This window comes from Barbus barbus, assembly GCF_936440315.1.
Source record: "Barbus barbus genome assembly, chromosome: 21".
In the NCBI taxonomy this organism is placed as follows: domain Eukaryota; kingdom Metazoa; phylum Chordata; class Actinopteri; order Cypriniformes; family Cyprinidae; genus Barbus; species Barbus barbus.
The window spans coordinates 29,578,732-29,604,291 of record NC_136749.1 but is presented as its reverse complement, the minus strand read 5'-3'; the positions used below and the strand labels follow the sequence as shown (position 1 = coordinate 29,604,291).

At 35.7% G+C, this 25,560-nt stretch overlaps 2 protein-coding genes across 3 annotated transcripts in view; one reads left to right on the top strand and one right to left on the bottom strand.

Moving 5' to 3' along the window:
* LOC306887686 (pleckstrin homology domain-containing family G member 4B-like) overlaps nucleotides 1-5,834 on the bottom strand; it is a 62,948-nt gene extending 57,114 nt beyond the window's left edge. For both annotated transcript variants that reach the window (XM_079445635.1, XM_079445636.1), the window contains exons 1-2: nucleotides 5,752-5,834; nucleotides 549-612 (exon numbers count right to left, since the gene is read on the bottom strand). The gene's annotated coding sequence lies outside the window, so the exon portion shown is untranslated. The remainder of the gene's footprint in view (nucleotides 1-548; nucleotides 613-5,751) is intronic.
* Nucleotides 5,835-21,524: 15,690 nt separating this feature from the next.
* On the top strand, nucleotides 21,525-24,522 carry LOC306887149 (zona pellucida sperm-binding protein 3-like). Its single transcript, XM_079444690.1, has 7 exons — nucleotides 21,525-21,907; nucleotides 22,060-22,175; nucleotides 22,259-22,609; nucleotides 22,880-22,997; nucleotides 23,167-23,246; nucleotides 23,662-23,753; nucleotides 24,429-24,522. Exons 3-7 carry the CDS (start codon nucleotides 22,440-22,442, stop codon nucleotides 24,479-24,481), a joined length of 513 nt encoding a protein of 170 aa, XP_079300816.1. The 5' UTR covers nucleotides 21,525-21,907; nucleotides 22,060-22,175; nucleotides 22,259-22,439; the 3' UTR covers nucleotides 24,482-24,522.
* The last annotated feature ends 1,038 nt before the right edge of the window (nucleotides 24,523-25,560 follow it).

The window sequence follows — 25,560 nt, the reverse complement described above, 5'->3', positions numbered from 1 at the left end:
TTGATAATAATCAGAAATGGTTCTTGAGCAGCAAATCAGTATATTAGAATGATTTCTGAAGATCATGTGACACTGAAGACTCGAGTAATGATGCAGAAAATTCAGCGCTGCATCACAGAAATAAATTACATTTTCACATATATTCACATAAGAAACACTTTTTAAAATTACAATAATATTTCACAATTTTTACTGTATTTTCCATCAAATAAATGCAGCCTTGGTGAGCAGAAGAGACTTCTTTCAAAAACATTAAAAACACACACACAACTTAAGTTTAACACAAGAGCTGAATTGGCTCTTGTTTTTATAAAATCATGACAACAGCAATATCCAATAAATCAATAACTGTATTACTATTAATAATATAAATAAACAATTAATCAACTGTGACTTGGTGCACTGCTATAATTCGTCACAAGAGCATTTTACAACATCTCTGAACACGACTCCCCCAATCAAACTCAGTTTTACACACAACATTAAAATACAGATCTGATCCCATGAGCTATGCAATGAATCTGGAACATAAAGCACACTGTACTCACAAAGGTGAATCTCTAGATCCAGCGGTCAGTGTGTGAATCCTCTCTAGATCCTGTGGATGTGAGTCTGCAGACGTCAAGCAGAGAAACACACATTAGTGCTCTGAGCAGCTCACATGGCCTTGAGAAAACACACACACACACACACACACAGCTGGTCTGGGAATCCAGTCTCCTCTGCTGTGGGAGTGTGAAGCACAGACAGAAGCCTGATATCAGACGGACACAACTCAACCAAGGACGCCGATATCATACCAGTGTGTATTGTGTATTTAGGGAAACAGACTCAGAAAACACTCATTATTGCTCAAAAGCAATATCAAAACATGTCCTGTGTGTGAAGGATTACTGAAGTATTTAATAATAAAAGTTGCTCTTCCATAGCTAATGAAGCTCAGTTTAATGTAAGTGTTCCTTAGGAGTTAATTGCATGCAAATTTCAATATTTATCCGAAAAGTCTTCATTTGCTGTATTTAATCACATTTCTACCTAGAAAGCAATTGAGAGATTGCATTGGTGATTTTTCCTTCCTAGATCTGAGAGTGTATTTTGGGAAACAGACTCGAAAAAACAATTATTATTGCAGAGCCAGAGCTATTTCAGTGTCTCAGATGTTTACTCTACAAATCCTTAGGAGAAATAAAAATAGAAACAAATGGAGTCAACTGCACGACAATTTTGAGATATTTCCTGAAATTATACACAGGAAAAAAAATAATAATGTCATGCAGAAGTTGCTAGAAATTTCACAGTAAATTAGAAAGAGATGCAAGTAACACACTGAATTAAACATGATATTTTGAAGCAGAAAGACTTTGAAGTCGTATTTTCTTGTACAACATACTCCAAATAATCTTAATAAAACAAATATTAAAGGTATGAGATTTCTAGGCTTTTTTCCCAGGAGAAACATCTGAGAGAAGACTCAACTTTTCTATCAAAGAAAAAAGAAATTGCTTAAAGTTTGCTCTTCTGTAGCTCAAGAGACTTAATTTAATTAATTAGTTAGTTAATTTAAGTGTCTCAGATGTTTCTCCTATAAAATCCTTAGGAGAAACAAAAATATTTCCAAAAAACTCAACACTGAAAAAATAGTGTAGAAACAATTTTCACAAATTTCAATTACAAAGAAACAAATAGCATGTTGAATTAAAAGTGCAATTTTGTAGTAGAAAGCCTGAAATAGTATTTTCCTGTAAAACGTACTCCAATAAGCTTAATGAAGCTAATCATAAACAAAAAAATACAACTTTGAAAAATATTTTTTTACAGTATAAATCTGATACACATGGGATTATTGGGGCTTTATTCGTCCGAAAAGACTTAGTTTGCTGTATTTAATCAGAAAAGACAGTCATTATTGCTTAAAGTTTGCTTTTCTGTAGCTCAAGAGACTTGATGGATTTGTTGTAGATGGGATTGTGTCAGAAAAACGTAAAACAGAAAAACGTGGAGTCAATAGCATGATAATTTTGAGAATTTTATGAAACTGTAGATGAGATTACTTGAGGAGGAACATCTATGAAGACTCAGTATTTAATCACATTTCTATCTAGGAAACAAGTGAGATATTAAAGAGGTTGCACTGGTGATTTTTCCTTCCTGGTCAGAGCCATAAAAACTCATTATTGCTTAAATTTGCTCTCAGTCCTCATACAAATCCATAGGAGTCAATTGCATGGTAATTTGGAGCAGAAACATCTGAGAAGACTCAATTTGCTGTACTTAATCTATCTAGGAAACAACTGAGACTGCATTGGTGATTTCCCTTCCTAGTCAGGGCCGATCCGAGTGTGTATTGAGTATTTTGGGAAGCAGATTTTCAAGGATGAAGGTATAGATTCAGAAAACACACACGAGGTGCAGTATGCCCTTCTACGGGAACGACTCGACCTCTCGGTCAAGCGCTGTTTAGAGCACAAGGAGATAATGGACCAGGCTTTATATTTAACCACACTTTCAGTGTTTGGTGAGGACAGACTCAAACATTCATCAATCTCAGTCCAAACAAGACGACTAACTGACGGTCATTAAAAACAGGAGCCAGTCCCACAGCTGGACCACATGGCTGAGGAAATCAGGATATTTTACAGCATTCCACATACAATACTTACATATTTGATTTTATAATTGCTTTTTTCGATCAAACAAATAATTTTAAACAGGTCAATTCAATCCAAACTAATAAAGGACAAATATTCATCACATTATTGCTTAATATTTATGTTTGAGTTGCTTGTTGTATAATTGTACTGGTATTGTCACTAATGGGTTTCTTAACTTTAGTGGTTTGTTGCAACCAGCTGCAAATCTCTATATTCTGCTTTGTTTATAGCCCCCCCCCCCCCCCCCCCCCCGCCCCTCGTGTCAGTCTATTATTGTGATAATAACTATTTCAGATAAACCCACCACTAAACGAGACACATAAACAAAACAAACTGTGATTCAAACTGCTCAATTTTAATTGATGGCCTTGCAAAAGAAATACATTACATGCTTAAAATGCATTTGATTACAGTTTGTTTTGTTCCCAAAATAGTGTAGTTACAGTATTTACCAGCATCAGGGTTAACTGACGAAACTAACCAGACAAAAATAATAATAAATTTAACGGCCGGCTATATGAGTGTGAATCCAGTTCATGGTCTTTTGTCCCACTCACCATCAGAGGTCGCTCTTCCATCAAATTGACTCTCACACCACACAGACTGTTACATATTACCCTGGACTGCATTTCCCATCATTCATTGCACTAAGTACACACAGCTGTCTCAATCACTCGCTCACACCTGAGAACCATTACACAATCACACACCCTACATAAACCATGGACTTCCTTTCACAGATGGCCGAGTATTGTTTGGTGTATAGCGCTCCCCTAGTGTTAGCTGCCTTACCGAGCCATTCTGTGTTTCTGTTTAGTCTCATGTACTGCTCTGCGTTTATCACTCACCTAGTGATAGCTGCTTTACTGAGTCTAGTGTCCAGTCCTAGTTAGTCTTGTCATTCGTGTTGCCCTGTTGCCCTGTTTCCTGATTCCTGCCTGTGTATCTTGGATTAACCCTTCATCTTTCCGTTTGGACTCTATTTGCCCCTGTTTGGACTATTGCTTGTGTACTTGGATTACCCCTCTTGTCAAGCCCTCTGGATATTGTTCGCCACGTTTGCGGTTGTTTGACCCTGTCTGTGATTTGACTGTTTATTAATAAAAGCTTGCACTTGGATCCACTTGCCTCACATCTCGTCGGCTCCGTTACAACAAGACTACAATTTACACTACCAGTCAAATTACACTACCAGTCAAAAAAAGTCTCTTCTGCTCACCAAGGCTGCATTAATTTGATTAAAAATACAGTAAAAAATGGTCATATATTTTTATAATTCAAAATAAGTGTCTTCTATGTGAATATGTGTTAAAATGTAATTTATTTCTGTGATGCGCAACTGAATTTTCAGCATCATTACTCCAGTCTTCAGTGTCACATGATCCTTCAGAAAACATTCTAATATGCTGATTTACTGCTCAATCATTAATTATGATTGAGGATCAGTTATTAATAATGGTTATAATTATTATCAACCGTGATACATTATTTTTAGGATTTTTTTGAATCAGTATATTAGAGTGATTTCTGAAGGATCATGTGACACTGAAGACAGGAGTAATGATGCTGAAAATTCAGCTTTGATCACAGAAATAAATTATATTTTACAATATATTCACATAGAACACAGCGATGTTGAATTTTAATAATATTTCACAATTTTACTGTTAAATTTTTGATCAAATTAATGCAGCCTTGGTGAGCAGAAGAGACTTTTTTCAAAAACAGTAAAAAAAAATCTTAATTCCAAACTTGTGAGCAGTAGTGAAGATTTGCGCACAGAGAAGCTCCTGGGTTGACTGGCACCTGTCGAGTGTGTGTTCAGACATATGGAGCTGTGAACACAAAGGCTGCTGGCTTCTCTATAAGCACAGGTGGTTGGAGAAGCGAGGATTCGCGTTACACAAACACAAACACACACACACACACTCCTGTGATATCAGCTGAGCTGCTACTGAGGGAATGTCATCTAACACACAGACCGCACGGAGAAGGAAAACTTGACCCAAACACACAGTTCAAGCCTCTAAACGCTGAGGTTAAAGGTCAGTGTAAACAGCCTATGGTCACAAAATAACAGAGTCAAAATGAATGTTTATGAAGAGTAAGTACTTAATGCTACTGTCATTTTTGTGAGATTAATCGCAGATGACAATTTTGTGTTGAAATGAATGCATTTGAATTGGCTTCAATTTTCTTTTGTGGATACAATAAAAATGTGGCTCCAAAATACATAAAAATATTTAAAGATGTTAAAGTTTTCAAAATAGGCATGCAAAAAAAAAAAAAAGAAAACTTTAAATTCATAGAAAACCTCTAGAAACTTAATGGACATTTCAGAAAAACAGACTTTTAAAACATGCTGGAACAAAATAGCACAGAAACCCACCCGGGTTATTATATTTAACTAAAACCAGAAAAATTATCATTACTTAAAATGTTAAAATGTTACTTTAACTGAATAAATGTTAACTGAAATGGAGAAGACTTTTTTATATATATATATAAATATATTTAATATATTTAACATTTTATTTCAGCTAGTTGCCAAAGCAATTTCTTACTTTAATTTAATATATTAAAATAAAGTTAAACTAAAACTGAAATATATATTAATAAAAATTATAGACATATTTAAAATAAAAATAATAAAAAATTAACAACAAAATTACTAAATGAAACAAAATATTAAATGAAAATAAAATAAAATTATATAAACATAAAAATATATTAAAACAATGTAATTAAACATGTAAATAAAAATGACAAAAACAATTACTAATAAATAAAAAAATACTAAATAATTTAATTTAAATGAAAAGAAAAAATATAAAAATAAAAACTAACTCAAAAATAATAATAAAAAACATAAAAACCCAAAGAAACATATTTTTAATTGTAATTTAATTTAAACTGATGTGCCCAATAAAACTCAAACTGAATTAAAAGTGAATAAACACTATATAGACATATTTTAAAAAATAATAATAATAAAAAAATACTCAAACTTTAGGTAAAATTTACATAAAAACAGAAAATATAAAAATAACTCTAACTCAAAATATTAATAAAAGCTAAATGGCAGAAAGCCATGGCTCACCTTCTCCGGTCTCTGTGGTTTGATCACTGATCTGGAGCGCCGAGCTCAGATGCAACATGTTCATCAGTCACTCCAGCTGGTCTGAGGAAAACATGGAAGCTAAAATAAGTCTGAGATCCTGCAGGCATCACAGCTCTTCAGCGGGGCGTGACGCTCGCGTCCTATCTGCTCGAGTCATCTCTCTTCCATACCGTCTCTGCCAAAGCCTTGAAGGGAGCACGCTTACTATAGAACGTTATCTTGAGCCATTAGAGCAGTAAAGAAGGTCAAAGATGAGCATCATCACACTCAATTTGTTAGTATTTTTAAATGCTAACAAATTCAAAAGCAAAGAAATTTGGAGGGAGGGGGGGCATTTTTAATAAATCATTGAATAAAATGAAGATTGTATCATTGAAAAAGAAGACAAAAAGTCCAGTGAAGACAAAGAGACCACTGAAAAATTATTTCAAGAAATAAAAATAATATATTTATATAAAGAGCGCAGCATCATGTGTTTGCAGATGCAGCTTGGCTTGATTTTTGCATCTAATGTGACAAAATTCGGGTCAAAGTCAAAGATAATTTTTTTTAAAAGAAATTAATACTTTGTTTTATTAATCAAGGATGTATTAAATTGATCATGTGACAGTAAAGACATTTCTAATGTTACAAAAGACTTATGTTTCAAATAAACACTTTTTTAAACTTTCTATTCATCTGCAGTTTCCACAATAATATTGTGCAGCACAACTGTTTTCAACATTGATAATAATCAGAAATGTTTCTTGAGTAAATCAGTATATTAGAATGATTTCTGAAGATCATGTGACACTGAAGACTGGAGTAATGATGCTGAAAATACAGCTTTGATCACAGAAATAAATGACATTTTAACAGATATTCACATAGAAAACAGCTATTTTAAATTCTAATAATATTTAAAAAATTTTCTGTATTTTTGATCAGTAAACGAAGTGGGAACACACACATAGCTTGTCCTCACTGAACCCAGATGAGAGCAGATGTCAGTCTGTATTGTCACATGGATTACAGGAAACACTCAAACAACCTCCAGGTGTTCATTCCACACCAGAGCAAAACTACAGACAGAACTCCTCCTTCACATCAATAAAACCTGCCAGAGCTCCACCATTCACCTCACAGGACTAACCCTCATGCCATTGCTGTTATTATTCATTCAGAGATCTTCACAGAAGCTTTTCAAATCTTCCTCTCAAGTTTCACTTTCAAACGCCACGATAAACACGAGAACCAGTTGCAATGATGTCAAACCATGAGGATGAGGATGAGGAGTTTTGGATGATTTACTTACTCCCTTCACCGTTTCCCCAGTGAACAGGAGTGAAATATGGCATTTAGTCCAGGTCTGTGATTTAGGAAGAGAAGGAAGCTGCGTATCAAACACCTGGATTGTCAGGGTTAGAGTCAGTCTTTCATCTACTGAAATTACAGGCCAACGTTACAGGCCGATTTATGACTAGTTCAGAATCTACCAAAAACACAAAACTTGGGGATATTTTTGAAAAAAATAAATAATTAAAAAATATCAAAACTGAAGTATCACCTTTCAGATATTATTGATAAAGGACAAATAAAAAGAAACTACTACATTTTACATTTTCTAATGCACAACCTGATACTAGGGTGTTTAAAATAAAATATATATTTTTTTTAATATTTCTGATAAAAGGTCAGATAAAAAAATAGAGACTACATTAAACATTTTCTCATGCAAAACTAATACTAGGGTGTTCAAATCACTGTAAACACTAGTAAAATTGATGCTTAACAATGTTCAAAAACCATTAACAAATATAACAGACATCTTCCTCTCAAATATTACTGAAAAACAAAAAGAAACAAACATTTTCTGAGGCAAAACGTGTTTGGTCAAATCATTGCGTGCAAAAACTATGCTTAAATATGATCAAAAACATTAACAAACCTGGGGATATTTTTAAAAAGAGAGAGAAAAAAGCAGAAGAATCATACAAATGTATAATAGAAAAGTACTACAGAGGAATGCAGAAACAAGTTCAGTGAGAACAGTCTAGCTACAGTTAGCTGTAGTGACATTAGTGCATTATTTTACAAATGCACACAGTATTTAAATAAACACAATATCCTAGTTTTGCATCAGAAAATGTCCTTTTTGTCCTTTATCTTGCATCGTTTATCTTTATCTTTAGATGCGTCTTGCATCTAAAAGCATGGCACTCAAAGCTAAAATTCCGCTTTGGTCAAATGAGTCTCTTTGGAAAAACAAGTTTTGAGACGGTTAACTGAATTTGTGAAATACTCAAAAGCATGACAGGATCTTGTTCTGTACATCCACTTGTGGACATTGGGAGATAATTGAGTGTTTTTTTGGGAAACGGCCCCTCGTCGCTTCCAGTAAAGCTTCAGAAATGAGTGAGAAGCATGAGGCACGATACGCTCGCCTGACTTCCTCCTGTACCGTAACATAAAGACGACAGATCCGCAGGGAAGATCCAGCACGTGGGCGAGGTGCTTCCTGTTTTCATTTGGGTTAATTATACTCGTCTCCAGAGAACTAGCCGTATCTCAAGAGCAGTTCTTCAAGATCGAGGCACAAGCTGCATCATTACAGGGATAGTTCACCCAAAAATGAAAATTCTGTCATTAATTATTCACCCTCATGTCGTTCCAAACCCGTAAGACCTCCGTTCATGAAGTCGATGACAGAATTTTTATTTTTGGGTGAACTAACCCTTTAATGCAACCAAATCACAATCAGAGACACAAGAACTCACACGCTTTTGGATCTGCATTCCTGGAGCTCAAACAGCAGATCGCGGTGTTCGCAACGCCGAGGTCATGGGTTCGATTCCTATGAGAAAAAAGAACCGATCAAATGTATAATGAATGTAATTTAAGTCGCTTGGATAAAAGCATCTGGAAAATGCATAAATGCAAACATCATGATGACTGTAGTGTAATTAACAGTGACGTCAAACAGACGACCAACCATTATAGGCTTTAATGAGTCTGTGGAACTTTCTGTGCTGACTGCATGTAGCGTAATTTAGGAGGTCACTGATTCTGGGTCCGAGTTATACACCGGCTGCATTTATTTGTTTAAAAATTGTGAAATATTATTACGATTTAGAATAATTGTTTTCTATGTGAATATGTGTTAAACTGTAATTTATTTCTGTGATCAAATCTATATTTTCAGCATCCAGTCTTCAGTGTCACATGATCTTCAGAAATCATAATAATATACTGATTTACTGCTCAACAAACATTTCTGATTATTATCAATGTTGAACACAGTTGTGCTGCGCAATATTTTTGTGGAAACTGTGATACATTTTATTTTGCAGGATTTTTTGATGAGTAGAAGGTTCAAAATAACAGCGTTTATTTAAAACTAATTTTATGTCTTTACTGTCACTTTTGAACATTTTAATGCATCCCTGATGAATAAAAGAGTCTTTTATTAAGCAGCACAACTGCTTTCAACATTGATAATAATCAGAAATGTTTATTGAGCAGCAAATCAGTATATTATTATGATTTCTGAAGATCATGTGACACTGAAGACTGGAGTAATGATGCTGGAAATACAGCTGCAGATCACAGAAATAAATTCATTATAACAGGTATTCACATAGAAAACGGCTATTTCAAATTGTAAAAATATTTCACAATTTTTACTAATAAACAACCTTGGTGTGCAGAAGAGACTTCTTTCAAAAACATATTAAAAATCCAAATATTTTGGTTGTATGCCAAACAAAACGTCACAAACTTTACAAACACAAATGTCACATAACGGCTGCTCCTACGTAAACTAGATCATTTGCTCAGTTATCTCTGTAATGTCTCTTTCCTGTTTGCTGAAGAGTTTGTCCAAGATGGATCTGGACAGTTATTAGACCTTTCAAAGCACTAGAGTTTGATCTTTTTGTGCTAAACGCCAAAAATAGACTTGATGGCGTATATATCTGAATACTACAACCACCACTGATGAGTTACAAATCAGAGAGAGAGTCAGTTTCAACAGACGTAAAGACCAAGCTAACTCAACGTTATATAAACGTCAGGACAAAACATGCTTAAAGTAATATTTATAGAACTATCTTATAACATTAATAATATTTTTTATTCTTTCTAATAGCGTTGAGAACAATATCCTCAGAACGTCCTTAGGATGTTTCCAACTTTTTTCCCTTAGTTCTCAATATTGAGAGAAATCACTGAAATCATGTTATATTTTGGGTGAGAATAAATTAGTAGAACATTGTAATAAACATTTTAGTAATCTTTAAGTAAAATTCTAATCACAACAAGAAAACTGGCAATTGTTCTTCTTTTTTCTGTCTTTGAATAGCAAAAATAAACATTCAAATAATGTTATTATATTATAAGTGAGAAAGAAAAGAAGAAAAGCGAACATTTTTAATGTCCTTGAAGTATTAAAAAAAATAAACATTCAAATAACGTTATATTTTGTGTGAAAATAAAGTTTGTAAAACGTTCTAATAAACATTTTTGCAACCTTCCAATAATGTTATAATCACAACCGGACATTTTAACATTTTAGGAACATTTCAAAACGTTCCCACAATGTTTTTATAAACTAAATTTGCTATCTTGGAGTGTGTCCCTTCTTTTCAATGTTAAAATACTTCCTCATATTCCAGTTTAATATGCAGAGGCTATAAATCGAGACCTCAAAATGTTTAAGAAACTGCAATGGTTGCAACATTTTTTGGAGGATGAAAGGAAACCTGTTTGAAAACAGTCACTGTTTTTGCAAAGAAATCACACACTTCACCTTTAACTATGATTAAAAAAACCCTAATATCTCAACGCTATTTCTGCCTATGATCCACAATTCTGTGCAAGCTGTTTGCTATTTGATAGAAAGAATAGAAATAGCATCTGATGGAGCAGAAATGAGTAAAATTGTTTATAATGTACGTTTGTTTCGGGGTTTTTTTTAAACATATGATTCAGTCCGTAGAAATATTATTAGCCATTAAACTCCTGAATTTCATCATCATCATCATCTTTGGAAGTCTGTCTGGTTTCATCTCCACACAAAACAAGACTGACTGAGCACAGAAAGCACCTTCCATCTAGTGGTGAACAAGAATATGACATATTAAAGTTCATGAAGGGCATTAGACGAAAAGTTTTTTCTGCTTTTAATGCAAAAGAAGCCAAATCTGAGGGAGATGCAAACAAAATGCCACTAAAAACGAATAAAATCTACTCCAAACTACACATGTGGAGAGCACTAGTTTAATGCTTACATGCACTTTCCTCCATTCTCATGCCGTAGCACATTAGTATTCTGGTTGCACTGGCCAGAGGAAGAGCAAGAGGAGGCGAGTGGAGAAAAGCAGCCCATCGTGTTACGGCCTGCATTGGACGCCCGGCCACTTCATCATGCACATTGCTAAGCAACTGCTTGAAGAAACAGGGAATTCGTACAGTGTATGGTTAAAAAACAAAAAGGGTAAAAAATGTGATTCTGTTATGGCCATTCTTTGAATCTTATTTCATGCATTGCTTTTTTTATTATCTGCAAGTTCAGATTTGTTACTTATCAATGCTTCTTACTGATTTTGTAAGTTGGTTTGGAAGATATTATACATTATGTAAAAATACAAAATATATATAATATTTATTTAATTTAGTAAACATTATTAAACATTAGTTTTTATATAAATAAAAAATAATAAATCATATATATATGAAAATAATAAAATGCATCTTATATGATAAATTATAATATATTTATATATATATATATATATATATATATATATATATATATATTATTCATTATAAGATATATATATATATAATTTTTTATTTATATAAAAACTAAATATATTTAATAATGTTTGCTAAATTAAATTATATATATATATATATATATATATATATATATATTATAATTTAATTTAGTATACAAATATATGATATATATGATTATACAAATATGATATATTATACAAATATATAAATATATTATAATTTATAATATAAGATGCATTTTATTATTTCATATTTTAATATTTAAAGAATTTTGCTTTAACAGAATTTGCTTTAACAGCACAGCAGCTGTTAAAAATGCAGAAATGGTCTGTATAGTAAATCTGTATCAAACTAAGATCACAAGTAATCTGCATTAGAACAGCAATAAAATTACCTCACATAAAATATCCTTAAAAGTGTTAATAACAGCATTTAACAAGCTCTGAATCACAGAATGTGATGTGCAACATGAAAATCCCATCTGCGTTTAATGTGCCGTGAGATCTGCAGCCATCAATCATTCACTTTACACCATGACACACTCAAACACAACCACGTGGCAGCAATTACCGCTCACTGAACAGAGATAATAATCACCATAATTACAACAACTTGCATTACAGCGTCAACTTAGAGTATTTAGAGATAAAATAACCAATAATGAACCAATATATTGATTAATCTGCCGATATTTGCCAATAAATATCTGATAATTGTATCAACAATGAAACAATGCAGTCAGTCAAATCTACATGTAAGCAAGTCAAATGACTTTTCTTGAGCTATAGTCAAAGCAAGCAGGCCAAGCATGAGCAAATAAAGACAAATGCAACTTTTATGCACAAAATGTTGTTTCTTCTGACTTTTCCTGTGGTTTTATTAATCCTACAAACTCCTCAAATACACCGGTGGAGAGGCAAAGGGAGAGAAAATCATACCTGATTCAATTAGAGAGGAAAGAAAAAGTGTCCCTGTTTTGTTTGGAAGCCCAGTCCTGAAATCAGTGAACCATTTTCCCTGCGGATTCAACTCAAGAGGCTCGGAGCTTAATCAAGTGGAAATTGGGGAGAGACAGTGGGGGTAGAAGGGCAGAATGAGGCAATTGTTCAACTCGCCCTTTGATGTCACTGCAACAAAATATCCAGGCGCAACCAAACTTTTGCTCGCGAGCTGAGAAAAATGCATATGTGCTTAAAGGAATAATGCTGGCTATATACAATCAAATCCAGTATATCAGGCTTCAATCGCGTCCAGCACTGTAGATGAATTCTCTTCTCTTCAGACAGGCCATTATGAGGCAGATGTATGTATTGTAATATCTAAGCTGTTCTCTTTCTCCCTTCAGCATCTCAGACAAACTCCCAGTGCCTCTATTGTGTTGCAGAGCTTTTCTCATGCGTGCGTCTGAATGCGAGTCGGAGCTGCAGATAATCACATTTTCCTAAGAAAGGCTTAGTCTTGCAAACTAGTACAAGCAGCAGCGTAGACAAGCAGCGTAACATCTTCAGCAAAAGTGCTCTGGGAACAAATTTGCTCAATACAGCTGATGCAGATGTTTAGAGAACAGGTGGATGATACAATGCTATATACACAATTAATGATAAGATATAGACACAAAACTGTAACAATGAAATGAAAATTACTTTACCCAATATTCACAAAATAACAGGGGATGATCTCTTAAATTCTGAACAGTAACATTAGAATGTTCGTCAAAGTTATCTGGTCTTTAATAATTAATAATACATTAATAATAATAAATGTATTGTTGGCAATTGCTAATATACCCCAGCGACTTAAGTGTGCTCCAGGGTCACATATATCAGCCAAATACATTAAAACCAAACTTTCCACAGCATGCACTGCATATAATATGATGACAGAAAGTGTCCCTGCTGAAATAATGCTTTACACCAGCCTAAGATGTTTTGCAGGTTCTCAGCAAACTAGTTTCAGCATAATAAAATAAATGTTATTTGATATTAACCATGGTAATTGAGATATAAATATGTTTGCATGGTCTGTTTTGTCATGTCAGGTCCTTGTTTAACACTGTGCATGATCAGGTGTCAGGTGGTGGATTGTAGTAATCGCTCTCTTACCTTCTGTGCGATGCGTCGCGCTGCGCGGTTGTGCGCAGATGAAGGAATGCGAGTGAGCGTGTGAAAGTGCGACGCTAAACTGGCATTATTTTCTAACTTCCACCCAATCCGACTGAAGCAGCCCGTTGTCAATGGCAGAGGAGGTTCTCTCGCGTAGCACAAAGTAGGTAGATTTGCATTTCTTCGACCCTCCCCTCGCTTTCACCACTGTTATTGTGTGGCGCGGCTGGGGTCCTTATTTGGCCCCCGATGAAATCCTCACTGGCCCGCTCTCAAAAAAATCGCCTATAAGCAGTTCTGGTCTGACACATCGCCTTAAGACCTTGTTTTCTATATGCTCTTCTGAAATGTACTGAATGCATTGAAACAAGTTCACAAAAAGCTTTAAATGTTGTTACAAAAAAAATATTGGAGCAACAAGTTTCATAGTAAAAAAATAAAAAGACACATCAGACTGACAGAGAACATGCTCTTCCCGGAGTTCCTCAAATATCTTTTTGTTTACTGAAGGAGCTTCATTATATCTCAAGCCTTTCCTTTAAGATGGGGTTTCTGGAGGACAGTCTACACTTAAAAAAAAATAAAAAAAATATTTTTGAGTTCTGTTGAAAATCTGCTGAAGCTGGTTGCCTTAACATTTTAAGTTGGCTCAACTTTTTTTCTTTTTTTTTTTTTTACAGTTTATGAAGAAACTTATGGTTCTTGCCTTTTAATTTCTCCAGAAGGTTCCACCAGTGTGACAACCAGAAATGTTACATGTCTCCGTTATGATTTTGTAACATTTTCAGAATACATATATTTACTTTTTGAATTCCAGTGTTTCCAGAACAAGGAAGAACACCTTGTATCACTTAATGTAGGATCATTTAAGACTATTATAATTGCATTTCTTGATTCACTTAATCGACACATGAAACTATACATATAATTCCTTAAAACAGCATGCAAAGTAGAAACATCACTAGATACAAACACCTGGCTTGCACTCAAGCTTTGCCACCTGAAGCTTTTTCATTTGAGCTTTACTGTAACTACACCATAAGTGTGACGCATAAAATGAAGTACAGTACGCTCTAAAAAGTGCTATTTTGACATCAACAGTGCACATGTAAAGTTTACGAGCCAACATATTGGCCTGTCCGCACATCATCACCATCATTTAAATCATCTCTAATAATGTGACCCAGATATTTTATTCTATTTACCACATTTAATACTTGGTCACCTAAACAAAAAGAGGGAACATGTGTTTACAATCCTCTTTAGTTTTAACAATCATAACCACACTCTTTTTCATATTAAACACCATAATATGAACATACTGTTGTAGCCCAGAACTATAAGGGGACAGAATAATTAAATCACCAGCATACATCAAATGATTAATAAAACTATCTCCTATTACACATCCAGTTTTACATTCATTTAACTCAGAGAGGTCATCCATAAACAAATTAAAAAGAAGAGGTGGTAATATTCCACCTTGCTGAACCCCATTCGTCACAAAAGGGTGCCGACACATTCCTACCCCATCTGACTTGTATAGGTGGATGTATATATCAGTACTGTAAAATCCTAATCAAATATGGGGAACCCCTCTGTCTTGGGACTTCATAAACAGCTTAGTGCGATTAATTCCATCAAATGCCTTGGAAGCATCTAAAAGGCACATAAATACTGTAGAATTGTGTCTATTATACACTCTAACCACTTCCTTTAGTGAATATATGCATAGATCAGTACCAAACTGATTATCTGTAATTGAGCTCATCCATAAGAATATGCTCAAATACTTTAGAGATGATATTTTCTAAGGCAATTGGCCTATAATTTTCTATACTGGATATTTGACCAGTTTTAGCTTTAATTACTGGCACTAATAAAACTGTCAACATAGATTGAGGTAACACACCGTGCATCAAATCCTGTAAAACACAAAGTAACACTACAACTTTTTGGCATACTTCAGATGTTCAGCTACTATTAAATCAGGGACACATGCTTTATTTACTGCTGTTATGTTCCCATTCTCCAGTCTAGGGTTAGGAGTGGGAGTAACAGGTTAAATTTATAAAAGAAATGAATAAAACTAGGAGGAATCACCCCAGTACTCTGCCCCAGAAATGCAACCACCATTTAACGTGACAAACTTTATTTAGAAAAGCAAGAATCATGGAAGCATTAGAGGTCTTCAGGAGAGGGCCTGGCCAAAACAACAAACAAAACAGCAGATAACTAACAGCAGGAGTACTAAATAACCTATCCAGGTAAAAGAAAAGAGATCAACAACAAAAGCTTTCCTCAACTCCCTCACTAAACAAAAACAGGAGTACAAAATATAATGGCACCCTCTCCCTACGGCTTCCAATCTAATAATAAAGCAAATAAAATAAATTACAATACCTTTTAATACCATTAACAAAGTAAATTAAAGTGGTCACTTGTAGATTCAGCACACACTGCTGGTCAACAGGAATCAAAAATGAATACAACTTACACTCAGAAGTAACCATTCAACAGATAACCATTTTGCACCACTATCATTCAACAGCTAACCTCAGAAGAAACACCCAACAAGTCTGGCACAGGGGAGAAGTGAACCTCTCCAAGCAGTGTTCACGCTGCTCTTTTGTAGCACACCGTCTGCAGCACACTCTCTGATGAGCACCACCTGTGGGCAATTTGCAATAGCCAAGCAAGCAGAGAGAGAGAGAGGTTATTAACTTTCAACATTTAGCATCATAAAATCAGGTATATGGTCTGTTGTGGCCAGGTCATACAAAATCTCAAGTTTCTCTAGACAATCGTGTGCATCAGCTGTGCATATACAGTGATCCAGCCAAGATGTTGTGTTCCATGCTTCACTGATATACAGGTCCTTTTCAAAAAATTAGCATATTGTGAATAAGTTCATTATTTTCTGTAATGTACTGATAAACATTAGACTTTCATATATTTTAGATTCATTACAACACAACTGAAGTAGTTCAAGCCTTTTATTGTTTTAATATTGATGATTTTGGCATACAGCTCATGAAAACCCAAAATTCCTATCTCAAACAATTAGCATATTTCATCCGACCAATAAAAGAAAAGTGTTTAATAAAAAAAAAAAAAAAAAAAGTCAACCTTCAAATAATTATGTTCAGTTATGCACTCAATACTTGGTCGGGAATCCTTTTGCAGAAATGACTGCTTCAATGCGGCGTGGCATGGAGGCAATCAGCCTGTGGCACTGCTGAGGTGTTATGGAGGCCCAGGATGCTTCGATAGCGGCCTTAAGCTCATCCAGAGTGTTGGGTCTTGCGTCTCTCAACTTTCTCTTCACAATATCCCACAGATTCTCTATGGGGTTCAGGTCAGGAGAGTTGGCAGGCCAATTGAGCACAGTAATACCATGGTCAGTAAACCATTTACCAGTGGTTTTGGCACTGTGAGCAGGTGCCAGGTCGTGCTGAAAAATGAAATCTTCATCTCCATAAAGCTTTTCAGCAGATGGAAGCATGAAGTGCTCCAAAATCTCCTGATAGCTAGCTGCATTGACCCTGCCCTTGATAAAACACAGTGGACCAACACCAGCATCACTGACTGTGGGTACTTGACACTGGACTTCAGGCATTTTGGCATTTCTCTCTCCCCAGTCTTCCTCCAGACTCTGGCACCTTGATTTCCGAATGACATGCAAAATTTGCTTTCATCCGAAAAAAGTACTTTGGACCACTGAGCAACAGTCCAGTGCTGCTTCTCTGTAGCCCAGGTCAGGCGCTTCTGCCGCTGTTTCTAGTTCAAAAGTGGCTTGACCTGGGGAATGCGGCACCTGTAGCCCATTTCCTGCACACGCCTGTACACGGTGGCTCTGGATGTTTCTACTCCAGACTCAGTCCACTGCTTCCGCAGGTCCCCCAAGGTCTGGAATCGGTCCTTCTCCACAATCTTCCTCAGGGTCCGGTCACCTCTTCTCGTTGTGCTGCGTTTTCTGCCACACTTTTTCCTTCCCACAGACTTCCCACTGAGGTGCCTTGATACAGCACTCTGGGAACAGCCTATTCGTTCAGAAATTTCTTTCTGTGTCTTACCCTCTTGCTTGAGGGTGTCAATGATGGCCTTCTGGACAGCAGTCAGGTCGGCAGTCTTACCCATGATTGCGGTTTTGAGTAATGAACCAGGCTGGGAGTTTTTAAAAGCCTCAGGAATCTTTTGCAGGTGTTTAGAGTTAATTAGTTGATTCAGATGATTAGGTTAATAGCTCGTTTAGAGAACCTTTTCATGATATGCTAATTTTTTGAGATAGGAATTTTGGGTTTTCATGAGCTGTATGCCAAAATCATCAATATTAAAACAATAAAAGGCTTGAACTACTTCAGTTGTGTTGTAATGAATCTAAAATATATGAAAGTCTAATGTTTATCAGTACATTACAGAAAATAATGAACTTTATCACAATATGCTAATTTTTTGAAAAGGACCTGTATGTATAACTATCTATTGGTAACCATTTTTGGCTAGATAAAATTAACTTATTATCCTGGCAAAACCTAGACGTTGACCAAACAAAGAGTTCTCATCAGATATATCAGCATTCATATCCCCTACTACAAATATACATGTACATACATTTTCCTTAATAAAAAAACTTTAAAAAAGCAAGCCTATTGATGTATTCATCTTCATTTTGACATAAGGAGTATACACATTCAAAATTACAAATGCATTCTTATTATGTTCCACTTTGATTGCTATACACCAATCCACCTCTAATCTGATCACACTTATCAGTGAATCATATTTATTATGCCAAAAAATGGCCACACCCCCTGGTATTCTGCCACGCACTATTCCCAAACTTAAATCTGTTGTAGATTCTCCCACATCATAAAAATCATCATTAACAGAATTGAGTTTATAGATCTTGTTTTGATTAGAAAGTTTCTTGAATACATACAATATCTGCATTCTGCAAGAGCTTATCAATGACAATGCGTTGCGCTTTATCGCCAACACAACGTCCCAAGAGCAACCCACGTGAATTGTATGATACTACTATAAGGCTCATAAGTCATATTCAGAAATTAATTTAGGCAGGTGCATGCGCCTCCGGTGCACACACATCTCTTTTTCCATTAGATGCTTCTACAGTCACTGCAGTCACATAAAATCGGCGTACAAACACCCCATCTGGCCAAAGCTGTGGATCATACATATCGCCCACATTTTCACATTCAACACTTACTTTAAAAGAGCTATATCGACTCTGAGTAGTGTCCATCTTTTGACAAATAACATCACGTTGGAGTTTAGTTTTCAGATAATTAGCCAGTGTCTCCGAGTCTAAGCCAGGCGGAAATTTTGTGGCGAAAACACTCACCAGCTTAGTCTTCACAGCTTGTATACTTCCCCCAGCACATGTTCCAACAATACCACCAGGCTTCTTCCCTTTGGGTTAGTTTGCACGGGGCTTAGGCTGGACCTCAACATTCTCACTTACATATTTCTGACGCCGACCCTCCTTCACCACACGGCTCCATGCAGGTGACATGACCAAGTTACTTCTCGGTTCCACCTCTGATGTTCCTTCTGCAATGCTAGCGACCAGGGCTGAGGCTCCAGGCACCCACATCCGCACCGTATCACCCTCTAAGCATTGAGTTAAAGCCTGCTTTCCGATCCTGGAGGCAGACGAACTCGCTCGATCCAAATCAGGTTGCTCATAAACTGAGGATGCATGAGCCTCCAGCCCATTGCTCTGCACCTCCTCGTTTATCTGAGAAAAGGATGCATTTCTTCTGAGTTGTTCAATCACACACAGTCATTGATTTATATCCACTTTAATGACCCAAAGATCTTCACATATATTAGTCTGTACAGACATGGCCCGTTTCATCGCAGAAATATCCATACTTAATTGCTCGAGCTTCCCAAGCAGGCAAGACACACCACTGCTGTTAAAAGTCACAGGCGGTAGTTCATCTATTATGTGACACAAAATGAGGGATATTTTCACCGACTTCATTAAGTAATTTCAAACAACTCTATGCGCTACATAGCGTTGAGAGGAACTAGCTCAGAGATCAAAGAGAACTTTCTTACAGTTCTCAGTCCATTCTGATCCAAAATGATTCACAGCCAATAGGATGATATCGTCTTGGCTCAACGTTTTCATCTTAATAATGAGAAAGTTTAAAAATTCATCCTGCACTATGACTTGACCATCAGTAGCTGTGGAAATCACAGATTTTGTTAGAGATTTACTCACAGCACTCTGAGCATTATTGCCACTACCATCCACCATCTTGATTGATCTTGTAATGCTTTTTGCTGTTTACTTCTAGTCTAAGCATCAGACAGATTCATTTCTAAAAGTACCTCTAAAGGTTTTTATGACACGTTTATTTAGCTGCACAATAAATCTAGAAGAATTATCAAAATGTTGAAAGTAGTAACATACAATCTACTTTCCTGCAGCGCTGAAGTTTTAATTTTATGTTCTTTTAATTGACCATATGCAAGGAGCACTATTTAGAACTTCTGGATAAAGATAAACCAGCTCTTAATCTTCCGGTGAAGAAGTGACATACATACAGCCAAGTATGGTGACGCATACTCGGATTCGTGCTCTGCATTTAACCCATCCAACGTGCACACACACACACAGCAGTGAACACACACACACCGTGAACACACACAGCAGTGAACACACACACACACAGTGAACACACACAGCAGTGAACACACACAGCAGTGAACACACACACACACACACACACAGCAGTGAACACACACAGCAGTGAACACACACACACCGTGAACACACACCCGGAGCAGTGGGCGCATGGGGAGCAGTTGGGGGTTCGGTGCCTTGCTCAAGGACACCTCAGTCGTGGTATTGAGGAATTTATTTCAGCACTGAATTTTCAGCATCATTACTCCAGTCTTCAGTGTCACATGATCCTTCAGAAATCATATGCTGATTATTATGAGTGTTGAAACTGTTGTGCTGCTTAAAATTGTTTTTTGAAACCTGTGACTTTTTTCTTTGAGTCTTTGAGTCTATTTGTTCAAAATAGAAATCTTTTCTAACAATATAAGTCTTTACTATGACATTTATTCATTTAACACATCCCTCCTGAAAAAAAGGATTAATTTATAAAAAAAAAAAAAAGATAGAAAAACTTACTGGCCCCAAACTTTTGAATAGCATTGTATATTGTAACACAATTATAATTTTTTAAAATAAATATTGTTCTTTTTAGCTTTTTATTAATCAAAGAATCCTAAAAAAAATAGCACAGGTCCCACATAAAATATGAAACAGCACAACGGTTTCCAACATTAATTATAAATCAGTATATTATAATGATTTCTGAAGGATCATGTGACACTGAAGACTGGAGTAATGATGCTCCACTCACTCTGCCAGGAACCGAAGAACAAACTAAAATCTCTTCTGTAAAAATGCCCCTGTATTCTAAAAAGTCATTTTTATCAAGTCTTTTTAAATTTGGGACAACAACGTCACCAAATCCGTAGCAATGAAAATCACGAACATGTTTTAAAATTCTGTAGCCTAAATAAATTTTATTGCATTTATTTTCTAATAATTTATATAAAAAATGTATTTCACTGTCATTTAATTTTTTTTCCATCAAGTTTACTTGCCAATGAATTTGAGGAATTATTCATTAACGTAAACACACACAATTTTTTATTTTATTTTTGTGTGTTTACGTTAATGCTGAATGAATTTTTAAATGAATAAATTCATAAGATTCGAGTCATTGGGACAACTCAAAGTCCCTATTTAATTAAGAACAACTGCGTAATTGAATAGAAACCTTAAAATGCGTCTAAATGAACTCTTCCACTTCCTGCTTCACGTGTACCTCGAGATGATGGAGAGTAAACACATCGGGATAATCGTGCTATTAGGTATATGCCTTACAAGCGCCATTCGTAATTTAAAAGAAGGGCCGATGATAGGGCCAGATTCTAGACAGTACAAAATCAAATCTTTACCGAATGAGGATCCTACAGGTGATTTTGTGGCCTCGAGCAGATCATATGCACCTGTGCAGGTGTTTTGCACTGAGCGAAGCATGATTTTACTGATCAGCGCATACCTTCACTCCAGCGGCCGTCGTGTCTCTTCTGAAGAACTGAGCCTCGGTTGGTCTGCCGAGGGCTGCAGAGCCTCTCAGTACAGTGAGACTGAATATATGATTAAAGCAGATTTACACCAGTGCGGATCAGAGTTATCGGTAAGATTGTTTTTGCTCCGAGCGTTCAGTTTTCCCAAAGAAAAATAGGCTAAATAGGCTAAATCAGTTTAGGTTATGTAAAGAAAACGACCACATATTCAGAACTGAGAAAACCATTTGTACCAAGTTTATCTATTTTCCTTAATTATTAGATTGATGGAGATCATTTGGTTTATTCAAACCAGTTGATCTACACCCCAATGCAGAACCGCTTTGGTATTGTAAGGACAAGCGGCATTTCTATTCCTATTGAATGCCACTACAAGAGGTTTGGACTTTAACTATGCTTACCATCATCTATACATTTTCCTGTTTACTTACTGTGTATTTGCTGTAACCTATACATCTCAGGATTCATTTCATAAGCAGTACTGATGTGAAGCCTTCCCGGGAGCCACTTACATCTACTAAATCAGCTGAGGAATTGATCCGTTTTTCCTTTTGTCTTATGAATGGTATGTTCAAGATTACATAAAAGGTGTTTTTTTTTTTTACCTAATTTTTTTTTTTTTTTTTTTTTTTAGATGATTGGATGACTAAAAGGTCATCCTATGTGTACCACCTTGGGGAAGTGATGAATATCCAAGCTTCTTTCTTAATGGCGGGGCATGTACCATTGAGATTAGTAATGGAAAATTGTGCGGTCACCCTGGAGCCTAATGCTGCATCAATGCCCCGCTACATGCTCGTTCAGAACCAAGGGTCAGTCAGTTACGGGACTTTTCCAGCGCTATGAAAACAAGACCATTATATCACAAGCAAATATCCTTTGAAACCATTCTTTTAAATACAATCTTAAATGAACAGTTCATTTATTATATGTTAGGAGTTGTTGCATCTCTTTGAATTAAAATGAATTGCACAAATGTCTTGCAATATACCACTCTTGAGGTGGCTTAAAACACGTCACACTGATGATTAGTCTTTGTACTTTAATGTTAACAAATGCAATTTCTATCCATTATGATGTAGATGTCTTGTTGACTCTAAAGTGCCAGACTCGAGTGCCCGTTTCATGCCCAGAAAACAAAATCATGTGCTTGAGATGCAGATGGATGCTTTCCGTTTCCATGAAGACCACCGGAATGCTGTAAGCTATAATGTATCACTCTTTTGTGTTGTAGACCAGTGTATTGTAAGAAGTACTAAGCATTTTTCCTGTATAGTTTTGTTGTAGCTCTCCCCATTTGGAAGTTGATTTGTTTAAAAAAGGGTTGGTAAATGAACATATGTAAATGATTAAAATCTTTACTTTATAGATTTATATTACATGCCAGCTGAAAATTGTTGATCTGGGGGTGAATATCATGAACAAGGCCTGTACATATTCTGTAAACAGGTATGAGTGAAGATTTTGTGGTTTAAAAAAAAAAATAAAAAAAAAATAAAACAGTTTATAGTAATTCACTAATTTTATTAATTTTTTTTTTTTAACAACTATGTGTCCCTTAGGGCAGAGGTCTTCAACCCCACTCTCCTGGAAAGTTTATTTCCAACCGGCTTCAGCACACCTGCCTGCAATTTTCAAGCAGTCTAGAGGAGCTTGATTGGCTGCTTCAGGTGTGTTTGATTAGGGTTGTAGCTAAACTCTTCAGGATAGTGGGTCCCCAGGAACAGGGTTGGAGACCTCTGCCTTAGGGTATTAAGAAACAAATATTCCAAAGATAACTTGTTTGAAATGCATATATGCATTGGATTACACCTCTAATATTGATGTCTCCTGATTCATTAAGTTGACTTGTTGCTTTCTGAAGGTGGCTCAGTGTGGATGGTCAGGATGAGGTTTGTGAATGCTGTGAAAATACTTGTGATGTCATCAACCAGAAACAAACTGGAGTCAGCGGAGGTAAGCTTTTCCTAGGCCACATCATGCCAAGAAATGGCAATATCAAGTGCTGTGCACTGTTTCTACGTTTTTTTTGCTAAGACCATCACAACTTTCAAGAAGTAGAGGAAGACATATGCTGTGTCCCAATTCGCCTACTTATACTAAGTATGTACTCTTTTTGTGACAAAAGTATATACTTTTGAGTATGTAGCAGAATAGTAGGCACGCTTTGGGACATACTACTTCATCATAGCTGCTTCTTTAAGGGATGCTCTGTTGCTTAGTTACGTGCATCCTGTAACTGTTTAAACTGCCTTGTCAATCATCTTGTCACAGTTAACATCATCCACATTTAGTTTAATTTGATTTCCTACTGTATTGGAGAGAAATGAAGAGGCACATCGCGGGTCTTTCATGCTGAGAACTCTGCTCATGTGTTTGCATAATGATGCAGTTAAAAGTTAATGACCAAACGTATCACTATAAAAGTTCAGTGTTGCTGCAGATTAAATATGTGGATAACATTTTAATATTTTTTTAAAATCTGGTTAGACACTGATTATTTATCAATTACCTGTCATGAATATTGTTGGCACTATGGCAAATTGTTTGCGACGTTCCTTATTTATAAATTGCTTTGGGATGGAAGGATCTGGTAAATTACTAAATGTAAAGTCTCTCTTTGTTTTTCAGATACAACCGTGCCCAACACTGTGATGCTTGGTCCCATAACAGTTCTTGGCTAAATTCTTGTGCAATTCATGAAAAATAAAAACTAATGTTTGTCAGTCTATTTGCACTGTTTTAATCTAACATTTAAACGCTTAATTTAGAGGTGTTATACTAGAAGTGTCTAATACCAGCTGTCTAAATTAGGCCTTTCTGATAATTTGGGCTGGTTGGGATGCTAAATCCAAAGAGAGGAAAAAAAAAAAAAAAGCTTTTCGTCCTCGTTTAGCAAAATGTGTAATTCTGCCCCATTCTCACACCATTGGCAGTTTTCTGATTGATTAAGCCGTGGGGACTTGTTTGTGTATATAGCTATATATATGTGTGTGTGTATGTATATACTGATTGTACAATCATAACCATGAAATGGTCATTGGTAAAATTATCAAAAATATTATAGAAGACAAATTATTGGTTATTGTCCAGCAGTGCATTTTATTTCTGAGCCAATTAAAAAAAATTATTTTGTTTTTGTCAATTATACATGCATAAATATTATAATTATTATTACTACAATTGGCATTTCTGCCCCCCTAACTTCTGAAATGATTGCTACCTCCCTGCCCTGTAACATAACTGAATATAAAACCGTATTTGTGCATCAAATATTTTGTGGCTCCACGTGAATTTTATTCTGTGGGAAAGGGGCCAAAATGGCTCTTTTGACGTTGAAGGTTGCAGACCGCTGCGTTAGCGATTTGAAGACATTTTAAATGATTATTATTAGTGCTTATTATTGTTCATACTCTGGGTTAATGATATAAACAATCCCCTAACTGCAAGTATAAACGCTCCACACCGTTTGATTCCAGCAGAACGAGTGACTCCTCAAATTGTGTTTTTGAAGAGAATGTATTTACTTTACCAAATCATTTTGAACTGATGCTAAAGAAAAAAACCCAGAAACTTGCACTGAATGAGGGACTCGAGGCAGATTTTGAGATCAAAATATCATAGAGACATGGGGCACGTTCAGGTTCAACGTTTTGCTCCGGTTTCCGTGTTGAACGACATGTTTCCTGGAAACGGTGTGCAACGGGGTTTGAGATACGTTTTCTCTTGTTTGGTGGGTATGTCAAAGTCAGCCCAATCAGCA

Bases quoted from the DNA above. Each gene is read 5' to 3' on its own strand.
- LOC306887149 (XM_079444690.1), top strand. From the start codon at position 22,440: ATGACTAAAAGGTCATCCTATGTGTACCACCTTGGGGAAGTGATGAAT. The intron at 22,998-23,166 runs GTAAGCTATAAT...TTTACTTTATAG, and splicing joins ATGAAGACCACCGGAATGCT to ATTTATATTACATGCCAGCT. The intron at 23,754-24,428 runs GTAAGCTTTTCC...TTTGTTTTTCAG, and splicing joins ACAAACTGGAGTCAGCGGAG to ATACAACCGTGCCCAACACT.